The 23,283-nt window shown below is 40.7% G+C and overlaps 1 protein-coding gene across 2 annotated transcripts in view; it reads right to left on the bottom strand.

The window, feature by feature from the left end:
- Positions 1–2,477: 2,477 nt before the first annotated feature.
- The window catches only part of TRIM66 (tripartite motif containing 66), a 55,880-nt gene continuing 35,074 nt past the window's right edge, over positions 2,478–23,283 (bottom strand). The window contains exons 11-21 of one of the 2 annotated variants that reach the window (XM_085580095.1): positions 22,307–22,570; positions 21,892–22,120; positions 18,697–18,757; positions 17,855–18,029; positions 16,816–17,108; positions 15,259–15,382; positions 13,906–13,980; positions 12,569–12,721; positions 11,743–11,961; positions 4,502–11,427; positions 2,478–2,571 (exon numbers count right to left, since the gene is read on the bottom strand). In XM_085580095.1, the coding sequence (XP_085436221.1) occupies positions 11,368–11,427; positions 11,743–11,961; positions 12,569–12,721; positions 13,906–13,980; positions 15,259–15,382; positions 16,816–17,108; positions 17,855–18,029; positions 18,697–18,757; positions 21,892–22,120; positions 22,307–22,570 (1,653 nt within the window). In that variant the 3' untranslated portion in view covers positions 2,478–2,571; positions 4,502–11,367. Of the gene's footprint in view, positions 2,572–3,344; positions 11,428–11,742; positions 11,962–12,568; positions 12,722–13,905; positions 13,981–15,258; positions 15,383–16,815; positions 17,109–17,854; positions 18,030–18,696; positions 18,758–21,891; positions 22,121–22,306; positions 22,571–23,283 lie in introns of those variants that run through there. The other variant, XM_077783779.2, reaches the window with a different exon arrangement.

The following is a 23,283-nucleotide window of genomic DNA, read 5'->3' as shown; positions in this document are numbered from 1 at the left end:
TATTCCCACTAAAATTTGATCACTTTCATTGTTGTTTCTTTAAGGGTATTGAATTTTTGATTGCATGGAGTGAGCTTCAGGGAGGAGTCTCCATTTACAATGTTACAGTGACTCGGGCACAGCACCTCCAATTCTGTTCCTGGATTGTGACCACAAGTACCAATGCTAAGAGAGATTTAGCAGGGGCTTAGTTAATAAAAAGCAATGCCTTTCAGGCAAAAAGGCAACTTAGGAAAAAAAAGAAAAAAGGAATTTTATAAGTATACTTCAATTCCTCAGTGTTTGCTATCCCTGAGAGTTTGGGGAGAGCCCTACTACTTAAGCCATCTCTCTCTTGTCCTTCCAGGCATCCTTTCTAAATTACTTCAGTTTCAGTCTGAGAAAAAAAAATACATCACAGCAAGTGTAGCCTGAGGTGACAGTGAGTGACTCAGGTACCTCTGAGAAAGGCCACTTCCAGTAGAAGAGGTCACACATAACATGCCAGCTACATCAAAAAAAATTGCTTGTTTGACCACTGTGGCTTGTGAATCAAGAGCAACACGGGCTCCTCTAAGACCCCCATGTTGCAGATTCATGTTCCAATCCACAGCTGCCAAACAATGCATTACTCCTGGCATGTTGTCCCACCCCAGGAAAGCAGGCCAAGAGCCAGCTCACACAGCCACCTGACAGCCACCTGGGGCAGGAGTGAAAGGACTTCATACAGGGTGGGTGATGACAAGGACATGAATCTCACCCAAGCAGAGCTGTTCCCAGGGGAATTTGCCCCACTGTGCCCAGACAGCTGTCTGCTGGCTAACTGCCTCTGGGGCTCAGTTGCGCATGTACAATCTGCAGGGTCCTTTTACAAGCTCGATTCAGATCTGAGAATATAACCATTCTGATATAACCTTTTCCAGCCCTTCTAATGGCTGCTCCCAGCCTGCCTGTGCTGTAATTCACCTTCATTTTGTCTGGGTTGAGCTGACCTGGCTCGTACAGGTCCATTCTTTGTCTGTTCCATTGGTAGCCTGCACAGAGGAGACACACTGCATTGTCTCTGTGTCCTTCCACTGACAGGTTCAAGCTGAAATTTTCTGTGTACCTTGCCAGAAACTCAAGACCAACAAAAGTAAACAGTCCTGTCAAATAAAGGGCATCAGTTAGGAGAATAAGAATTCTGTATTACAATAATACAACAACAATAGTGGGGCTAAAAGACAAAACACATCAAAACCTCATACACAAAATGACACTTGCTCATTCTCTTCATTTTCTAGTTCAAAATGTTAAGCACAAGTAAAAGCCACATATGAAGAAAGGAACTACTGTGAATGCTGCTGTGCTCCTGTCAGTCAGTACAAGACAATCTTGACCTTCATGCCACAATATTAAGCCAAAGTTCTTGAAAGGAGGCATTGTTTCAAAAGCCAGGCATTTTCTCAAGGGTGAGAAATACCTCTTAAAGACTAGGCTGAAACCCCTGAGGTCAGATTACATTTGACATGTGACATCTAAACTTCTTTATCTGAAAGGGAAATTTAGAAAGCTCTGACTGCTCTGTGCTACTTAGCTGTGCTTTGAACACAATCCAGCATAAGTGTATACTAACAGAAAGTCCATGGGAAAGCTTTAGATAAGGCTTTAGATATCCTTGCTATTTATCTAAATATTTATCCTGTGATGTGTGAGTACACCTGTTCTCTCCATTAGGCCTAAAGAGAGTTATTTCTGTTTTGGATAGGTCTGGCATGAAATACACAGAAGATAAAGTGCCACCAGCCACCCTGCTCCAGCAACACCTGAGGAAACAGGTTCCACAAGATGAAAAATTATGGTTTTTATCATACAGTAGTCTAATTCTGGTAAGAGCCTAAATATGGGTGCACAGAAGCTTTTACTTCAATAGAAACAATATGCAGAATAGGCTTAATAAGTGTCAGTATCTTTAATTGCCCTGACAGTGATAATTTGGTGTTAAGAGCTGCAGCATCACTGGCAACAGGTGAAATTTGAAAACATAGTTTGGGCAGAGACACCCAGCAATAAACGATGGATCAAAGACCAGACATGACCCAGCAGAGTGAGCTCAGCCCAGAAATCCAGCCCTATTCTGGGCAGCATCCAGAGCACTGTGGGCAGCAGGTGAGGGAGGGGGATCTGCCCCTCTGCTCTGGTGAGACCCCCCTGCACTGCTGGGCTCTGGAGTCCCCAGCACAGCAAGAACATGGACTGGTTGGAGCAAGTCCAGAGGAGGCCACCAAATTTATCTGAGGGATGGAGCACCTCTCCTGTGAGGAAAGGCTGAGAGAGTTGGGTTTGTTCAGCCTGGAGAAGAAGAAGCTTCAGGGCTGCTCCAGCTGTACCTGAAGGGAGCTACAAGAGAAGAACTGGTTACATGAGCATGTAGTGGCAGGACAAGGGAAATGATTTTAAACTGAGACTAGATTTAGGCTGAATATCAGGAAGAAATTCTTACCTCTGGAGGTGGTGAGGCCTGAAAAGCTGTGGATGCCCCATCCTTTCCTTTTCAAGGCCAGGTTGGATGGGGCCCTGAGCAGCCTGGTCTGGTGGAAGGTGTCCCTACACCTGGTAGGGGGATGGAAACTTGGTCATCTTTAAGGTCCCTCCGAAACCAAATCATCTATCATCCTATAAAATGCTTAACGAAGTTTTTTGGTTCGGTTTTGTTGGTTTTATTTTTAGCCAACCGGACTTCTCAGACCCTGAGAAACGCTCGTATTCATTTCCCAGCGCAAGTTCATTGGCGCAGCAAAGGGCGAACGGCCGCGCCACAGGAAAGTACCGAGGTGTCGCCTGCCCCTTCCACGGCGATTTCACAGACATCCCTTCATCCCTGCAGCAATCGGCATCCTGGAGCTCCATCTACTGGCGCCGCGGGATCGGCCGGGCAGGGGAGAGGGGCAGCCGGGATGAGGGAAGCCTGCCCGGGACACGCTCGGGATGAGGGGAGCCTGGCCAGGGACACCCTCGGGATGAGGGGAGCCTGCCCGGGACACCCTCGGGATGAGGGGAGCCTGTCCGGGATACCCTCGGGATGAGGGGAGCCTGGCCAAGGACACCCTCGGGATGAGGGGAGCCTGGCCAGGGACACCCTCGGGATGAGGGGAGCCTGCCCGGGACACCCTCGGGATGAGGGGAGCCTGGCCAGGGACACCCTCGGGATGAGGGGAGCCTGGCCAGGGACACCCTCGGGATGAGGGGAGCCTGGCCAAGGACACCCTCGGGATGAGGGACCCTGCCCGGGACACCCTCGGGATGAGGGGAGCCTGCCCGGGACACCCTCGGGATGAGGGGATCCTGGCCAAGGACACCCTCGGGATGAGGGGAGCCTGGCCCGGGATACCCTCGGGATGAGGGACCCTGCCTGGACGAAGGGATCCTGGCCCAGGCTGGCGGGACCGTCCCTGGGGAGCTGCTGCTGGGTCACATCATCCCCCGCGGAGCTCCAGCTCCGCCCGGTCCCCATGCTCATCCCGCTCCAGCTGGAGTGTCCCAGGATGGTTTGGCTGTGGAAGGTCTCGAATTCCTTCAAATGATATCAAAAGTCATTGAGAGCCCTCAGCGACTTCAAAGTGCTCAAGTACATTTCAAAAGGAACGAGGAGCTTACCTTTAGGGAATGTGGTTGTACCCAGATCTGCAAGTTCTTGTAAGTGACCATATTTTAAAGTGTGCAGTATCAAATACTCTAATGTCCTCAAAATGGTTATCAACAAGTAGTAAAATCCCACAAGCAGACAACTTCTTATAGTCTTTTTTTTTTTTTTTTTTTCAGGGTCAGTTTCTCAGCCCTGACACAGTGGAAATTGGCCTCTCACACCCCTCTTCAGGTGTTCACCAGTTTACCTCAGCTGAGGATAATCTGGTCAACTAATCACAGGACAGCCAGGGCAAAATGGCAAGGCTCATTTGTGCATCTTCCCAATGAGAATTCAGTTCACAGCTATTTGCCAAGCACTTTGCATATCCAAAAGTTTTGATGAAGCCACTCATATTCTTAAGAAATACTATGAGGAGTTTTTATTGTTAATATCTATTTATATGGCCACAACTTTATTAGAAATGTGCCTGTTCTGTCTTTTCCATAATTGGTGCATGAGGGTTAGAGAGACTTGAGGAAAACTGTTGCTTTGACACACTCCATCTACAAATCAACCTCCTTTGACAAACAGTCTCAGCTTGCTTTTCTCACAAATTCGAATTTAAGCACTATCTTTTTCTAGAAAGAAAATAAAGGGAGAAATTAACTTCCCTCTTTCCCCATAACACCAGATTGAGAGAGAGCTATCAAGAGATATGTAAGTGCTAACTGTTTTCTACCGGGTACTTAAGGGAAACAGATGGGTGTAATTATGGTTTTATGGAGGTCTTACCTAAAATGCTTACACTCAGCTGCCACATTACAACTTGATTCTCGCTTATAAATACACCTATTAATCTTTGTAAACGTCTGCACAGATTTTAAGCTAAGGGGGAACACACAGCCCCGTACCTACCTCCCGTGGAAGGACACCGTATTAAAACCAGAAGGTGCAATCATACGGGAACCCACAGGACTTGGAGGAGGCAAATTCTCCTTGCTGAAAACAGCTCCGAGCGTGCTGAAAGCAGCAGAGGGAGCCAGCTGCCTTGATTTGGAGCAAGGCACCGCTGTTGCCCTGCTGCAAGCCCAGCACTGAACCTCCACCTGCTTTACCCCAATGACTCTACTGTTCCCAGAGGCTGCGTCGTTGCACAGGAAATATTAAGAAAAGCTGAGCTTTGCTGCATCATTAAAGTTTACCGACCCATTCAGGCTGCACTATCACCTCTGGCAGTGAGCAGCACCCAAATCCTTCCCAGGAACCTGAGAAAATACCCATTCAACTGCAAAACATAACAGAGAAAAATAAAAATCATCTCCTTCTCTCACCCATTTACATCTGTGTAAGAATTTCTTATTTTTATAAGAGCTGCAGAAACACCTTAGCTCAAATCGGTGAAGAAAGTTACACACAGAACTTAACTTCTCTGAAGAACCAGCAAAGGGAATGCAGTGCTACCCCTCACCCCCCTATCCCCAGCATCACCATTGGTGTTTATTCACCTTCAATTCCATTAAAAGAATTCTCATTTTCTTCCCATATGATGAGCCAGTGTAAAAAAAAAAAAAAAATGGGAAAAAAACAGCTAATGCTATCACACATATTTTAAAATCTGAATCTCAGCTTTGACTGGTAAAGTAATAACATAAATTTTCATGTAATTTTTGGATCTCTAGCTCCAGAACCATTTTTTTTCACCCCGCTGGAACTATAAGAAAATATCAACAAGGCTAAAAGTCACAAGACCTCCTACTCCCTTCTCAGAGAGCCTCTTCCTCTTTGTTTCTCCCACTTCATATTGTTAAGGCTCAATTTATCTCTGAGTGACCCCATTAAATCAATCAGTCTTTAATGCATTTGCACAGGTACTCAGGAGGAAAAAATTTGATTAGTTAATCATTTAATTACAAACTGCTGAATTAATAATGGAGAACTTGACTCAAAATAAAAGGGCATGATAGCACTGACATCTGGGAAGAGGTGAGGCAACCAATGTAAATTTATTTGTAAATTGTGCATTATTTGGAAGCAGTAAAAGCCAATAAACACAGAATCAAGCTAATTATGCAGGTTTCTCACAAACAGAGTAAAAGGTTGAGTTCTGTGGCTATAAATATATTCATATACTTACAGTATGCCCTAATTAGGACCAGTGAAAGGAAGAAATTTCATATTCCCATTCCATTTAATATCCTTTCACTATATGAGTCATCTAGACAGCAGATGAAGGGTGTGCTGCACTTTTCCCAGCTGAGGGGCTGAATGTCTCCAGGGTGTTCCCAACTCTCCAGCATGTGTCCAGAGCCAGCTGTCTCCCCTGCCCCCAGGGATTCCCAGCCCCATGGCACCAGGCTCAGACTGGCATGATGCAACACAGCACAGCACACTAGGAAGAGCTCTGAACATGATGCAAGAGCTAGGAAGTGAGACTGTCACCTCAAAAGGTCATTGTTGTGATCTCCTTGTCCAGCAGGCTCTCCCCAATTAAGAGCACAGAGATTTTTGTGGTATTTAAAAAAAAAAAAAAATAAAGATTAAGACTTTCTGCTTTCTTGAATAGTATGGGATGTTACTTCATATCATTACTTATGAGCCTTTATGTTGTTCATTCTCTGGAGAAAATCCAGGCTGTTTGTATCACCCCTGAGATAACCTGGCTCAGCCAGAGGTGACAGCTGCAGTATCTGCATTGCCCAGGCCACTGCAGCTGCTCTGGAGCTGTAAGGCACTGGTGAGTTTGGAGCAGTGGCCTGAGCACTGCCCCATTCCCCCTCACTGAACAGAACTGCCCAGTAGGTAAAACAAGCTCTGTGTGATTCCTGACACTGCTCCAGGACTCGAGGTGCTAAGATCAAGCATCATTTGCAGCATGCTGTGAAAGCCAAATCCCCTCTTCCATAATGAAAGGTTTTAGTATCCCAAACCTGAGATGTCTCACAATGCTTTCATTTAACACTGTGCCATGATAATCCTGCAACCAGGTCTGAGGGCTGTATTCAATTTCCATCTCTGCTGCTCACTCATTCCATTAGTTTGTCATGCTGTTTTCCACAGTTATAAGTGGGAAATATTTATAAGTACATCACAAACATGGATGAAAGCCAGTTAACCAGTGTTTCTAAAGCTCTCAGAGGCCACAGGGAAAGAGAAACAGAGGGGTGTCCAATGTTTGCTTAAAGGACTTAATTCTTTAATGTTATTTTTCATAAGCCAAAGCCCACTTGTATATGTTAATAATAGACTGCACTGCAGATGCCTGAGGTATTCAAAATAATGTGCAAGATGCAGGACAGAGTTTTGGTAGGATTTAAAGATTAATATTGAATTGATTTGCACTTGATCTAAGCTCTGAATTGTTCCTTTATTTGTACCATAGAATAAAATATAAAGTTTCGGGTTAATTTCTGTGATATACAGAACTTGTTCTGTAGTGATCATCCTATTCTATTAATGTCAGTATTAGAAATTAAGGGTGTTTTCCATTTGCTGTTGTATCACAGGAAAGGTCTGCTTAGCTTGACCCAGTGGGCTGTAAATTCAGAAGTGTTGCACTGTGCACCACAGGCTACACAGTGTGGTATAGACACGTGCATAAACTATTTCTTTGACTTGATCTAGGCCTGTTTTAATGCTATTGCAAGAAACATTAAAAGTGTAGTAAATAGAAAAATGCAATTATATACAGAATGAACACTAACTTATAAATTACCGTACAATTCAGGAATAACTGCATAAAATATTTTGGCACAACAGTCTGTTTTAGTGTCATTATCTGGAGAGATCACAATTCTGATGCTTTTTAATGATCTCTAAACACTGGTATTTGCTAGGCCCAGTATAAAACCAGATTAAGTTCCATGAGTTTCTGTGATCAGAGTTCAACATCTGAAGCCCTGTTAGGGTGCTGTGTTTGTTCATTCAGCCAGGAGAAACACTCATCCTGGTGCAGGCAGTCAGCACAGGACTCGGCAACAAGCTAATTCTGCAATGTACAAATCCCACCATTTTAAAGGTGCCATCCAAACATTAACTCTGATTTGAAAATTTACAGGGAATCTGTTACAAATTCCACCCTGAACAGAAAAAATAAAATCTGAAAATTATCTTTCAAGGACCTCTTTTCAGATACTTGGATTGAGAAGAGAACAACTGGACCTGGATATGTGACAACAAATTTGAACATTGCAATTTCTCATCTCCACAGCAATATTCCAACCATAGCAAACACTTTTCCCAAAAAAAGCCATCCAAATACTTTCTTTCTACTTTTACATATCCTAATGTAAACTTCTACAAAAGTCTCATTAGTCTAAATGTTACCAGTTTACTAAATGCTCTCATGAGAACACATAACTACACAGTAAAATGTACTTCCACAAACTGATAGGAATAGCCAATGGGGTAGCATTTCTCTCAAAAAAATGCTCACTTCTCTTTCTTCTTGCTCCTGGTCTACAAATACTGCTTCAAAAGGTGTGAATCCTCCTCAGCCAATGACTACTGCCTATCTTTATTTCCCCCAGATTATCTCATTTGAGAGTTAAATAAAATCAGAGAAACTCAGCTGATACTTAGCTTTTTGTCTATAATAGAATTTATTGCCTGTATTTAACACCTGAAGGAATTGCATGCCCAGAAGAATTTCTACACTTTCCTATTTATACAATAAAAAAGTTACTTCTGATTATAAATTATCTCCTAATTATGTCTGAAGACAAGAACAGCTGTAACCCTGAGAGAAGGATTCCTTACCCCTCAAGCCAATAGGTCCCCATGTCAGAAAGTTAATTCTGAGACTTTTATTTTCCTATAAACCAGAGAGGAACCAATAATAATAATAAAACACTTGCAATGTCTGCTTGACTTCCTGCCAATAGAGGATTTTTTCTCTTTTTTTTGGTAAACTATTCCAATTTTTAGCATTTTCAGTTTTAGATTCTGATTCCTCCAGATTAATACATTACAATATGCTTTTCCTATCACTAATAAGTAGCATGTTTCCTGGCATTTTATGTGTACAAACATTTTTTGCTACTTGTTCTTGTCATGTTTGTTTCTCAATAACTTAGAGCAACTGAAAAACAAAAAGGCAAAATATCTACTTGCTATTGAAAATATTAGCACAAACAGCAAGCTGTCTCCTGTGTTAGCATAGCTGCTTTCATAACTGCTCTGTTTTGCTACCAGAAGTTATCAGCAACTTGCTCATAATGATAGGAGCTGATAATAGCTAATGATATGAAATGATAATAGCTAATGATTGTTAAATTATATTATACAATCCATAGATTAATTGAAAGCAGATGTACTGAGAGCAAAAATTTCAGATTGATGTGCAAAAAGACATTTCACATGTTTTATTGTTCAGCAACGCACATTACACATACAAACATGCAGTCAATGGTTAATGGTTAAACACCTGTTTGTAGTAACTGTGATGCCATTCTCCTGTCACCATACTGGAACAAGCAGGTCTAGGGGGAAAATGAAAGCCAAATCTTTGACAGACCTATTATGAAATTGCAAATAATCTTTTTTCCAACTGTTTAAACACAGAAAGGATTTTCCCTTTATACTTGTAGCCTATTACATGTAGGAAAAATATATTGTTCTTATAACCTGCAACTGTATTGTGAATTTGCTGACCCATGGATTCATGTTTGAAAATATATGAAGTCATACATAGTTCTTCAGTTTTTCTTATGCTTACCAACATGACATGAGATTTATGAGGTTTTATTTTTTAAATAGTTACTAGTCTTAGAGTATTAATCAGATTCTAAGCTAGCCTAAAGATTGCTCAGGTCATTCAGTCCTGCCAGAGCACACCCAAAAAGGTGTTTTATTTATGATTACAAGCTGGAAAATTTCTATTTTTAACAAAAGCATAATATACCCCAGATAAATTTTATTTACACAGGTGTTCTAAAAAACTAATGGTACAGTTAATAACCTTACAGCCTTTAAGAAAGAGAAGAAGGCTCTGTTGACTCTGCTCTTCCAGGAAAAGAGGAAGCAATCACTAATCTCTCACATTTCTACTACTGCCCCTAGAATGAAGTCTAAAAAGCATACCAATTTTTGCATTAGTAATGGTAAAAGATAGTTCTTTGGTGGAGGATCTGAGAAAATGTGATACCTGTAGCACAGATAAGGGTGATTAATTCAGTGACAAACCTGCACTCATTGTCCTGTGCCAAGACTCTCACGGTTTTGAGGAATTTGACAGAAAGCAAGCATATATGAATTCACATTTAGAAAATGTAAAGTCTGTCCCTTCATTTCACAGTTTTCCAGTCAGTTTCTAATATCCAGAATTTCATTTTGCCAAAGAAAGGGAAAGATTATCACACTACCAAGGGCAAACAGTAAGTCACACATCGTAGAGTATGTCTTATTATTTAATATATGAACCTTTAAAGTGTTATCTAAAATAACATACATGGTTACCAGACAAAATAGCCCATATAAACTATGCTGAAAATATCATCTTTATTTACAGGAACCTAATGAAAATGAACTTTAATTGTGTTTGAGGTCTGCAACAACCTCCTGTGTCAGAGCTAGACTCCAGCCTGGATTATTCTGCTGGGCAGATCTCTAAGGAGGAAGATGCCCTCACACACATGAGGAAAGCACTGGCCATGCAGAGGTGTGGCTCACCTGCTGCTAGAAGGGGTGGGAAGCAGCTTGCAAACTTTCACCATTTGCTCAGGTGTGAAGTCCTGTTATCCATATCCCACCCTTCAGACTTTACAGTGACATGCAACCTTTGTTCAAGTGAACTCTAAATCTGCTCTTGGTTTTGTTCTGACTATAAATTGTGAAATTTAGGAAAAAAAAAAAAAAGAAAAAGTATCTTAGCCTTTCCTTTGAGCTTCTACATATACAGCATTATCATCATCTTCTAGTACTGGTGGTAATCACAACTACAGGTAATAAGCAAAAAGAAAATCAGAAATAAATGACATTATTTTACAGGCCTAGTTCTAGAACCATGTAATTCACTCCATAGTTAATTTACTGAATTCCAAGATCTACTTTATAGGAAAACAACTGCCTTGGGTTATATAAAAATGCTGCCTTTGAGAGCTACGAAATCCCACACTGCTTTACCAAGCATGAATTAGATTCCAGAAGAATGATGCCTTGCAGAGAGAACACCCAGTATACACTGAGAACCAGCTCTCACAGAGCCCTTGTATCAGCACTACTAGCACTTGCTCTTTCCTGATTTAATGAAAACTCTGTGCTTCAAAAGAAACAGCTAATCAGATAATCACATTATCTCAGAGGCTTTGGAGCAGCCAAGCTCCCAGAAAAATCATTGAATAAGACAACAGGATTACAGCTTTAATGGCTACACGTTGTATTTTTCACAAAGCATGGACAAAATTCACACTGAGGTTGCAAGATTATTACATGGTTACCTGTGCTCTATAAAATAGAGATGTCACATTGAACAATTATGAAATGTAGTACACCAGTATGAGGTATTATTAGTATGCTATTTTTATTGTTATTAATCATTACCTATGACCAAGACATTAGTACTTCAGTGTAAACACTGCAAAACATATATGTGATTTAACAGATGGGATATTGACAGATTTAAACATTTTGGATCTGTTGTATATCCACAAGATCTAGAAGTAAGGCATATGGTCAGCAGAATAGGAGAGTTTCAATAAACAGCCCGAGTGCTTTGCTTTCCTCCCACACACCTTAACTCTGCCAGTCATGCTGCTGGATTCCTCAAATCTTGTATCTTGAGGAGGTCATACCTGAGGAAGGCTGTTAGCTGGCTGAAACATCACTCTTTTAGTTTTTTCACTTTCCTGCGTACAAAGGAAACAAACAATGAATAGCTAAAGGGCTTAATCTTTTTACAAACCTTGACAGAGCTTTCTGCTAGGAAGATAACTGTGCAGCCCGAGAGGCTTCATTTGCTCCTGCTCACACATTTATACACATCTGACACTTTATTCCACTCAAGGGACCGTGACATAACATTGTAGAACTGATCACACATCCGTGATAGAAGCTTGACAATTTTCCCAGACAGCACTGCCAAAACTTCCCATCAGTAGCTGTAAATAGAATTAGCAGGGAGGCCACTTAGCAACCAAATGCTTTTGCTTTTGCAATCTTACAGCGTGGCGCCGCTTCCTTTTGGGCTGCACGCACTCCTGCCCGTACGACGGCCACTGGAAATCCTGGGATGGCTCTTGGCTGTTGTGGCTCTCCACATCTTCAGAATCAGAGTCATCCTGTTGCATTGAAGGAAATTGCCTGTCTGGATAGATTTCTCTCAGTTTGTCCTCAAAGAACTCATCCAGGCATCGTCCAGCCTCGGCAACCTCGGAATCCGGCTGTGAGGGAATGAATAACCATTCAGTGCTACCACACACAGAAATCACCCAGGATCAAACCCAAATAACTACCCCACCCCAACATCTCTCCTTGGCTCTGCCTGCTACATCTCCATTAGTCCTTGTACACTTTCTACAGCCCATTAGTTCCTCTGCATTTCCAGTGTAAGTAAAAGCCAGGTGCTGCTGTTAAGGCACACATTTGTGCACCTCTAAGAAGTAAAGATGTGCAGTGAACTAGAAAGAACAGCAGTCATCACTGCTTAGGAATTTCTATGTATTTTATTTTCCCAAGCTATTTTGCTGGCTGTGACTGGCTTCTCACAGCAAACACAGCAACATTCCACGGAGTTGTCTGTGAAGATGTCCTCCTTCAGTTTTAGAGCCATATGTATCTCAAATTCTCAGATACTTATATAACTTAATATAAACTTCATTTCCGTCATTAAAAAAAAAAAACTAAAAATTTCCAAATAATAAAAACTGATTAATATTTCTGTTTATCCCAATCCTACATCTGACTCCATGTAGTTGCACCAGTGTGACAGCCACTGAAAGAGCCAACCCCTGCTTTGTCTCCCCCCACCCATGCATTTTAGAAACATACATAATTGAACTTTGCACAGTTCCAAAACATGAGACGCACGTCTGTCACAAGTTCCTCAGGTGCAGAGTAGTGGGACTTGTCCTTTTTTTGCAGCTTCCTTCGTATGGTGGACAAATCCATTGGCCTTTTGATGATCTGATAATAATGCCGAGCCTGCAATAAGAATATAAGGCAGGTATGTGACATTGTTAATTAAAACATTTCCTCTCCAGTGACTTCTATGCAGTTTTGGACAGAAGTCATTGCAGAGGAGTCCTTGCATCAGGGTAGAGAGCTCTAATCTTTTAGTACCTACACTTGCACATCTTCCTGGGTGCTTTTTGATTTTATTAAAACATATTTGCTTGCAAGATTGATCCTAAAAGTAGCACACTTCAGTGACTACTCTGCTGCTTGCACTTTGTAAAGTTTATCCCCAGATAACCATAACCCAAATTTAACCACAATCAATAATATATGCTGTATATTATGTATACAATATATATATTTTGTATATTATAATATGATAACTAGCTGAAATTTTCCCCAAGCAATTACAAAAAGAATGTGCTGCGATGCTTTCAGCTGATAATGTAAGAAGTAGTCCATGAAGAGTGACTCAAAAAAGGATACTGTGAACTCTTTTAAAAAAGTCCAACTAAAGCCTTTTTCAATGGGCATCAGCTACCAGGATATCCCACTCCTTTAATCTTTCTGGGTCTAAACCTACTTGTTAGGCAATTTGTTCCATAAGTCCATTGAAAGATTTATTAGGTGGAATGGGTTTTATATCATTATTTGAACTACTTCTTCACATAAAACCTTTATTTTTCCCCTCTTCAACTTTTCAGCACATGGTGCTCTACTGTTAAATACTGTAAGTCTCCATCTTTCTTAAAGCAGACAGTTAATATTGAAAATTAATTAATTGTGGAGTAGATGGATGAAGCAGATATCTCTACATCTTCCCCTGCACACAGTCACATTTACCCTCTGTGTACAGCACAAGGAAAGAGGGAATTCAGGGTTGCTTCTAGAGCAGACCTCTCTTATGACAGTACAAGATTCTCCATGTACATGTACATCAAAAGTCAGCTCTTTTGATCACTGGAACTCCTCATACACCTTTACCATTCTACCAGCTTCTTAAATTGGCACTCAGATATGGCCTGGGCACTGGCCAAACATTTTCCTGCCTCTGGCCTGACACCTTCAAGGCACTTGGAAGAGGCAAACATCCACCTTCCCTAGGAAGCAATATTGTTCAGAAAAAAACCCTCATGAATATCTTTCAAGGCAAAGGAGAAGTTTGTGAGGTTCTCTGAATTCTCTCTGATCCCTGTATGTGCAGTACTTACCAGGGGACTGACGGGTTCATGGAATGGGAGGCTCATACTGCTGCAGAACAGGGAGAGCACCAACTTTTCACACTTCTGTGGAAGCCAAAATTGTAATACATTTTAATTCAAAACAAGTGACTTTCATTCCTGCCTTTAGCTAATCAATCATACTAACAAAAAGAGAATTCTCAGATTCATTTCTAATGCAAAATGGCACACTTCACTCTAGTCAAGGGGACATTTTGCCTCATAGCATTGTTATAACTTGGAAAATAGGGTTAGTCAAGAAATGCAAGAAAATAAATATTTTGCTGGAAATTCTTGAGAATTAATCACTATCATTATTTACTTTGCGTGCTCCAGATCTATTCTTTGGCTCTCAACTGAAAGAATGACAGCAACAATGTGGAAAGAGTTAAATGTGCAATGTTTCCCACTGCTCATATCCATTCATGCAAACCAATGTAAGTTGGTAGTACTATATGAAAACTATTCCCTTTAATCACCATTAACTTGTAAAGCACTTATACCAGTGTTTGGCTCATTCATTAAGGAAAAAAAAAAATGCACTACCTAAACATTATAAGCCATATTTTCTCATAAACAATGGAATTTTGAATAAACTCAATTTTCTAAACAGGTCTTCACAATTCAAGACCCAAATCCCAATAGTTTTTGCCCAGTTGTGCCAATCCAGTAGAACCAGGGCCAGCTCAGCATCTGCACTCAGCAGTGTGGACTCCTCTCTGTCCAGTTGTCACCAATATACACACAACATCTGTTTTAAATTTGTGCCTTCCAAACATTACGGACTTTAAGAAAAGGTGCTTATTTAATGGAAGATTTGGTAGAGAAAACCAGTAATAAATATGGAAAGTGATAAGCTTTCCTCTAGGCTGAGTTAAGAGCCTAGAGGAGCTTCAAGGGAAGCAATGGGACATATGAAGACTGTATGATGATTTTAGTCCAAGTGAAAGTCAAAAAGTGTCTTCATCACAAAAATATCATTGCACTGGCCCAAGTAGATGTCTGAGAAAATGCCAAGTTTTAAAGGAGAAAGATTCAGTGTCACAAACGAGGCAAAACTGACTCATGGAAGCTCTGCTCCTGAGTGTGATTTCCCTGTTCAAAGTAGAATAGAATTCCACATCTGCCTGCTTCATCTTTCTATAACATTTTTTAATTGAACAGCAATGTCTAGAAAGAAGACAAAATAACATACAAAATTATATATAACCAAATAACAATGCTTTTGTTGCATTTACGACTGCGTGTAACATTTGAGTGGCAGCCAAGTGAAAACCATCATCTGTGTAATGAAAAAGCAAAGCCTCATGCTGAGCAAATAGTGCAATATATAATTATTCCCACCTTCTGGTCGCAGTCCCCAAGGCCATATTGTGCATTGTAGCTCTGGCTGTAGCGTGTGTTTTCACAGTCATATTCCACCTCTGGCTTCACTGGGTTACGACAAAGCGAGCACACCCATTCTCCCCTGCAAAACAAGAAACCAAAACACTCGTGGGGAATTTTTTTCCACAACCTTGTCAAAAAGCAAATCTCAGAAATCACTATTTGGAAAGCCTCATCCTTAACTAGCATTATTATAGCAGGCAATCTGAAGCCCATTGCACTAGATATTCTTGATTGGATTTGAATCCAGTTAGAAGCATAATCATCACAAATTCTATTCAAGGCTCTTTTCTTGTCACAAAGGAAAAGAAAATGACAAAACTGTGTTTGGAATAATCTACTAGCAGTGTATGCATCTGCACTGATTCAATTCTGCTTTGAAAAAAAAAAACACTAAGGAAAAAGAGGCAGCAACTGGTTCATAAGACAAACCCAGAGCCTTTTGATAACTGAGATATTTATTATCAATTGATACAATAATTCACATATTTATTTAAGAAATCAACATTATCAGAAAAGGTGTGATAATACACAGGTCCCCAAATCAAATAGATATAATCCTGCAAGGGCATGTGTGTTCATGCTAGTAGATGCATTTTCAGAAACCTCTTGAAGGATTTAGTGAAGGCAGTGATGCAACTTCTACAACATCAGGGTCTGAATAGCTACAGATGAAGATATATTCAATAATTATGAACACAGAACTTTAGTTAAGGGAATTAATTTACTTCATTAGAGTTTAACTTTGCCTATAAAGTTTATTCTAACATGAAAATTTGGTTTTTGCGCTGCTTTAAAACTAGAAGGTAATAACAACTCCATTATTAGAGAGAAGAATGAAAAGCCAAGAGATGAAAAGTCCTGGTTTTTGAACAGAGAGGAGAATCCAGAATCTCAAAATTAATACCTTACAACACATTTTTCTCAGCTGAGACAATGATTTGAGCTTGGCTCAAATGAAGTAGACTTTGGTTCCGCTTATTAATGATTTATAACAAATTTAGAATTGCATACCACAGTAATGCACATTATTCTGTCTCACTTTTAAGTTTGGTATGTGGATGTGTATCTATTTCTGGTTCATTGCATACAATCCATCTGTGACAAGTTGCAAGAGAACATATCTTAGGGAAAGCAGTGACTGAAATATTTCCACAAAAGCCCTGATAATCCTACATTTCCCATAAAATTTGCTAACAAACTGAATAAAAATTCATTGATTGCCCTTCTCTTGTTCTAGTCTCTGTTCTGCCAAGAAGAGCTGACATCTACACTCCAGATGCCACCTCCTTTGCTGTACTGGCCAATTAACTGCAGAAAAGGCACAGCGACAGGAAACAGTTCTTCTACATAATTCATCTAGTTCCTCACATGTAAGACAGAAAAAGTATCAAAAAAAAAACAAGTGAGAGATGCAGCCCTTGCATAAGCCTGAAACATCAGTGCCTGAGGATATCTTTTGCCCCCAGGCAGTGAGCAGGAAGAGCACAGCAGTGAAAAGTCATCCATACTCACACTGGAAAGCTGAGCAGGGCTGGAACATGGCAGGAGAGATGGAAGACCTTGGGGCAGTGATCACAGCACAACAGTTCTCCTCCATTAAGACACACAGCACAGAAATCCTCATTTTCAATTGGGCTGATTTCCTGAGTAACTGGGGATTTTTTCATGGTGGCAATGCCATTGCTGAGCTTCTGATCAACAGATGGAGATTGTGTCTGTCCTGCAGCCTGAGAGATGAAAAATCTCCTGTCCTCTGAGTTCTCCTCTTTGGACTTCTGTCCTTCAGCTGGACTATCTTTATTTATCTTGAAGGAAGAAAAATCCAAGATCACACAATCATCATTTTCACACATCACCATAAAGCATCATTGGTTATCTGCAGATAACCAAGTACTTCTTGTACTTGGAAAACACAACTAACAACAATTTCCCAACAACTGCTTCCAAGTGCTTTGCTGCAGCAAGCTCTAAGGAAGGAGTTCAGGAGAGCCACACTTTTAGCATTTGCCACTGGCTGACCTTGGTCAGGTCATTTCCTCCACATAGCACAGTGTAGTAGCACTGTCAGAGGATATTCTGCAATCTCACTTGCATATTTCATGGTAAACAGCTCAAGCCCCCACCATCCCCCCCAAAAAAACACAAAAAGTACAGGTCTTTTTCCCACCAGAAATTCCTGTTTCCTTCTCTGGAAACTCAAGAAGCAATAGAATACAAAGCTTTTAAAAATCGATTACACTTTGATTTCTGGCATCAGTTCCTACCACTCAAATACATATTCAGGCCAGTTTTAAGCTATTTGTAACCAGACAGGTGAGCCAAGTGGTTCCTTAGTATGTGAAAACACTACAAACTTATCCAAAATGGAAGATGCAGGGAGCTCCACAGCAAGCTCAAAGCTGTTATAGTCTTTACCACAACCCATCACAGAAATACCTGAGGGTCAAACAAATCAGCAAACTTTTTCTGTACAATATTCCAGAAACTGTGCCTACAAACCAGTGGAATAAAGGGCAGAAGGCAGGTAAATCTTCAAGAAAATCCCACTCACCTTTATAGACATGCTCGAGGACCGTGTCCCACACTCAATTACCAGGAGGAAATTCCCCTCCTGCTCGTTGTCCTGTGGCTGGAGCTTAAACACCGGCAGCTCCCCCACTTCCGAGGCGGATATCTTCAGACGCTCCAGCCGCACATAGGGGATCTTCTGCTCCTTTGGGGCAGCTCTAGAGCCAAAAGGACAGGTGATAAATTCATCCACATTCCACGAAATTCTCCTCCCTACTCGGCTTCATGCACCATTGTTTGTCTTCCTTTTCCTTTGTGACTGTGATGGCCAAACGCTGAAAATCTTGATTTTTTTTCACAAGCCAATTCTTTAAGAAATGTGAATGCAATCACTTTAAATGTGTAAATACATTACTAACTCCTGTGCTAACGCTTTGCGTGCTCTGTATATTTTTAATTACCACAGTTAAAGTCATATTTTATACTTTTCAGTCTGGCTGGCTTCAACAGGAACACAGCACATCATCAACTTTACCATATTATCACAACAGTGGCTGAAAGTCAAATTTTATAAAATTGTTGAGGTAATGTTAATCCTGTTCCCATTATATCTTTCATAGGGGTTTAACACTTTCTAATTGTTCAAGTGAGATACGTTTGCAAGTGTTTATTCATTCTGGAAAATTACACAAATGCATTAGTCCACCACTTTTTTTCCATTGGTGTTTTCAAGTTGGAGAGCACTTTACAACTTTCAGAACTAATACCTATAAGGAATCCAGAATTCTCTTTAAGTTCTCCATCATCATTAAGTATGACAAATTTTCTAAATACATGCATAAAATCTCACAGCCAGTGCTTTTGTATAAAAAAAGACTCTGCTACCTGACATTCTGATTGCTTTTCATATCCATTTCAAAATGTTCCTTTTCACAGTTATTGGAATCTGGAACAGAAGATAAGAAAATGAATAAAATATTTATAATATCACAGGCAGATTAGGGTAGAAAGTACTTCAATATTCATGTACTTCTGACTGGTGTTTAATATGATATCATAAGTGAAATATGGAATGATTTAATCTATACATATAGAAAATGTGCATGCTATTTTCTGTTCTGGTGCAGAGCCTTTGTCTTTCCTTTTTACTTTTAACCACAGCTTCTGTTCTAAATATGAGGAGCATATATGAAATATTTTGTGGAAATGGTTTCTTTACCTGGTAATTTTATATGTACACAGCCATATCACACACATCCATATACATGGAACAACATAAGTAATCCTCAAATACAGCCTTCACTTGAGAAAAACACACCCAATGAGGTCTGAACACCCAGGGCTCAGGAAATCTTTGTTGTCTACAGCTCCACACTAAGAAGCTTCTGGATAACTCCAGTTACTTGTAAACAGAAATTAAATTGTGTGCCACCAAGGGACAAAAGTTACACTATAATTCCTTTCTTTCCTCCAGTGTCTGGAACATTTAAACAAATGGATTCAAAACTATCTGCTATTTAAGCTGTAACTTTATGTAGCTGTATCAGCATATGGCTGTAGTTTTGACTGACATTAAACACCTGTTCTAAGGAGATGGGATAGGATAGAGACAAATGTCTCAGTGTATGTCCTCAGAAATACAAGTCCACTGAAAAATTTCATAATCTCACCTTCTTTTACTAGGAATTAGTTTGACATAGCCAATACAAACAAGAAGCAAACACAGTATTGTGGGCATCTCAAGATAAGAGAGTGGCAGGAAAAGATGATTGCTAAAAGAAAATTTAGCTCAGGTTAACAGTACCTCAGCCATGGCTTGAAAGCAATGTGCCTCTAAGGCATTGTGGTGTTTCCAGCCACAAGGAACAATAAAATGAAGACTAACAAGGAAAGGTGCATTTCACATCACACCTAAGGCATTATTCACATTTGATTGGTGTTCAGGTGAAGGTAGCCCTGTCATGGACTGAATTATTAAAGGGAAACTGCACACTGAGCTGAAGGAGCAGCTCGTGCTGCACACTGTCAAAGCAGAGGATGCTCCAGTGGTGCTGGCTTCCTACATTAACCAACATTTCCATCAGCCACTGGGCTCATCAAACAATAGTGCCTGTAAAATTCGTGGGAAACACCAAAATAGAGGGGCTGCACCGTGAAGAATGTTTCCAGCTAAAAACAGACCTTAGTGCATCAGAGAAAAAAATCTCCTAAATCAGTAGGACAGAATTGAGATAACTGTGCTCATGAAGGGTCAGATGAATGTAATCCCAAAGGAAAACAACTTGCTAGGAAAATGCCCTTGGAAGGAGCTAAGGGTTCAAGTGAGCTGCTCTCTACACAATCAATCACCTAATGCTGCTGCTGCAGGAGAGAGGAATGCCATCCTGCAGGGTATTACCAGCAGCAAGGAATGTAAAACACAAGGAGCTGATACCCTGATTCTGCATGGCATCCCAGAGGCCTCAGCTGAGCACTGCATTTGGCTGTGGGCAGCACACCTTAATTGCAGAGAACCCAAAATAGCACAGAGGAATGAGATGATTTTGAAAAAAATCAAAGCCCTGACCCATGAGGAGAGACTGAAACCATCAGATTTGTTTAGTCTAGGAAAGAGAAGAGGGAAGGGTGTTTATGCAAGTTATAAGAAAGAAACGTGGCTGTAAGAGGGAAATGATCACACTTGGTACAATTTTTACCACATCCCGTGTGCCTAGGATAAGAATTATGTTGTTTTAAATTAAGCTGAAATGTTTAGGTTTGCTATTAGAAAAGGATGAGTCACTGGAGACATATACCAGAAGGAATGAGGCTTGGCAGCACAGCACTGCCGAAGCCAGCAAGTGCTACCAAGAGCCACCAGCAGAGCTAACCTTGCCTTTGCAGCAGAATTCATATTTTATGGTGCACTGGTGAGTGTACCTCCTCAGGTCTCCCCTCACTGCATACCCCTAAACACTGACAGAACAGGAGTTGCTCACTCCTGATCCTTCCTCGTGAAAAGGGGGCAGCACTGAATTCGACACTCAAGGTGTGCACCCTCCTGTACAGCAGGTCCTGCATTTTATACCCAGCAAATCTGTAGCATCCACTACTGACAGCGAGATTCTGAAGGCTGGGGCTGCCTCTGTGTGTGGTGTCACACAACCCACAACCAGATACCACATTGCTGCTCCTCCCCAAGACACTTCAGCTTTTTAGGGGTGCTCCTGAATCTTACAACTCACACAAATGATTGTGGCATAATTGCCACGGTTTGGCACAGAACATTGAAGAGAAGATAAATACATTCCCTTGGTTCACAGGGCTAGGCCTCCTTTGTACTAATTAGAATTCTCTGAATGAAAATACAGCACAGAGAGAGAAATATTAGTTCATCTTTTTATAGAGAAAGGCAGCCAAATATTGGCATAAGTCATGGGATAACAGCTTGATCCTGCAATCCCTTGCTTGCATGAATAGTCCCATTGACTTTCAGAGTTTGCAGGAATGAGGCTTTGGAGTGTAGCACAACGATGTTGGCAATTTGCCCATGAAAAGAGTTAAGTAAAGCCTAATTCTCCATTAGGGCTGAAGAAATAGGCCTTGGCTGAAGGGAATGTTCCACAGTAGACAGAGCCAAGCAAAGGCACATGCTGTGCAATGTGTTAACAAAAATTTGGTATGCTACTGATGTGAAGGACTTAGCAGAAGGCACATTACATTTTGGAAGTAATGTGGGTTTTTTTAATTGAAATTGGACTCTTCAAACCAGCTCTTCAATAGTCCTAACTGCAGGTCTCATTAACAGGAGTGCTTCTAAGAGAACTAATACTCCAGGTACTTCACACAGTCACACTCTTTTCTGGTTCACAGATGAGGGATGTTACAAATTCAAAGCATATAATTTCCATGTTTTTCCTTCACAAATGAGATCAAACACACTTTTCCATTGGATTAAGTAATCTGATAACATTTGAAGCTTGCTGGAAAAGCACATTTACATGTAAGTATATTAATAAGCATACTGCTTTACCATGCTTGCAATGCACAGTGCTACGAAGAAAAAAAAAAACCTAAAGGAAATAATTAAAAGCCTGGTACCTTCTTTGCTTCTAGGTTGTCTCATTCTGGCATTCACAGGCAGGAAAGAAGTGTTGCTGAGCAGTTCAGAAGGAGAAGTGCAATGCTGAGACTTTTTGATTGAAAGATTAATAGGTTCTTCCATCACTTTTTGCATAGAAAGAGTTAATTCATTAACTATCTCTTGCCCAGCAATAGCCAAGCTGTTTTCTAGAAGACAATCCACAGCACTGAAGTCTTCATTTTCCAGCTGCAGGGGGAGGAGGAGAAAGAAATGCAGAATTCTATTATCAGTTTTCCTTCTTTTCATGTTAAGAATACAATTTCTAATCAGTCTCCAAATACCAAATAAGGAAAACTTTAATTGAAACAGTATTCTGACTGCTGTAAATGGAAGTGGCTTCCCTCTCAGCAGAGGGGTTTGAGGCATCCCTACCTTGCATTTGGTGCCTCCCTGGAGTGCATCACCTGGGGTAAGGCCAGCAGGAGCCCCAGGGCTCGGGTCACTGGGAGCCCTGCCCAAAGCCAGGCTGTAGCTGGGCAGGGGCTCTGCTGCAGTGTCACACTCACAGAGGGCATCTGGGGACAGGCCAAGTGTCACAGCAGCTGCACCTTTCACCTCTGGGTCGGCCGAGCTGGATAACCTTGTCGGAGATAATTCCATTTCCATATTGTTTGGAAAACTTATGGATGCTGAAGGCTGGGAAAGGCAAAAAGGAAAAAAAATACAATATATTAATAAGTTTTTCAGCAGCAGCATGCTACTGTTCTTTCTGTAATAGATGAGATGCTTAGTTTCAGCTTGACATAATCAAACAATTGTGTCACAAGGGCTGTAGGAATCTATTGTAATCCCATACTATTTCCAAAAGCTTTGGATTGACCACCATTAAAACTGAAAACTGGAAAAGGAGACAACTGGGTTACTCTTCTGGTGCTTACAAAGAAATGTCTTCCTCTAGATCAATTCAAGGGATTCTGATTTTTAACTCTTACAACAATTGGGAAATCTATGTAGAACACTGTAACAAATTAATCCTTGACATCAACCCTATTATTTTCCATTAAATTTTCCCAGAAGAAATAAGATTCAAATCAGAAATGTTGTCATTTTATTAAAAGAACATCAGATCACTTCATTCAGAAAGAAGATTCAGAAGAAATAAGGTTTAACTCTGACATGAGTACATGAAGTTATTGTTCCTGTTAATGATGCTGAAAGCTTCATGATAGTGAGTCAGTTCCATTAAAACCTAAAGAATTTCCCCTTTAAATAACAGATTAAATGAAGAAATGTCCTATATGTACTAATGAGGAAAGATGCCCATTTTCCAAAGAAAGGGAATATTTACCAAAGGATCAATATGCATTTTTTACTGTCCCATGATTTGTCACTACCAAACCCAGAGAGAC

Source organism: Lonchura striata, chromosome 5, assembly GCF_050655825.1.
Source record: "Lonchura striata isolate lonStrDom1 chromosome 5, ASM5065582v1, whole genome shotgun sequence".
Classification (NCBI taxonomy): domain Eukaryota; kingdom Metazoa; phylum Chordata; class Aves; order Passeriformes; family Estrildidae; genus Lonchura; species Lonchura striata.
Note: the sequence above shows the minus strand (reverse complement) of the source record. Positions and strands in the feature narration are given on the sequence as shown.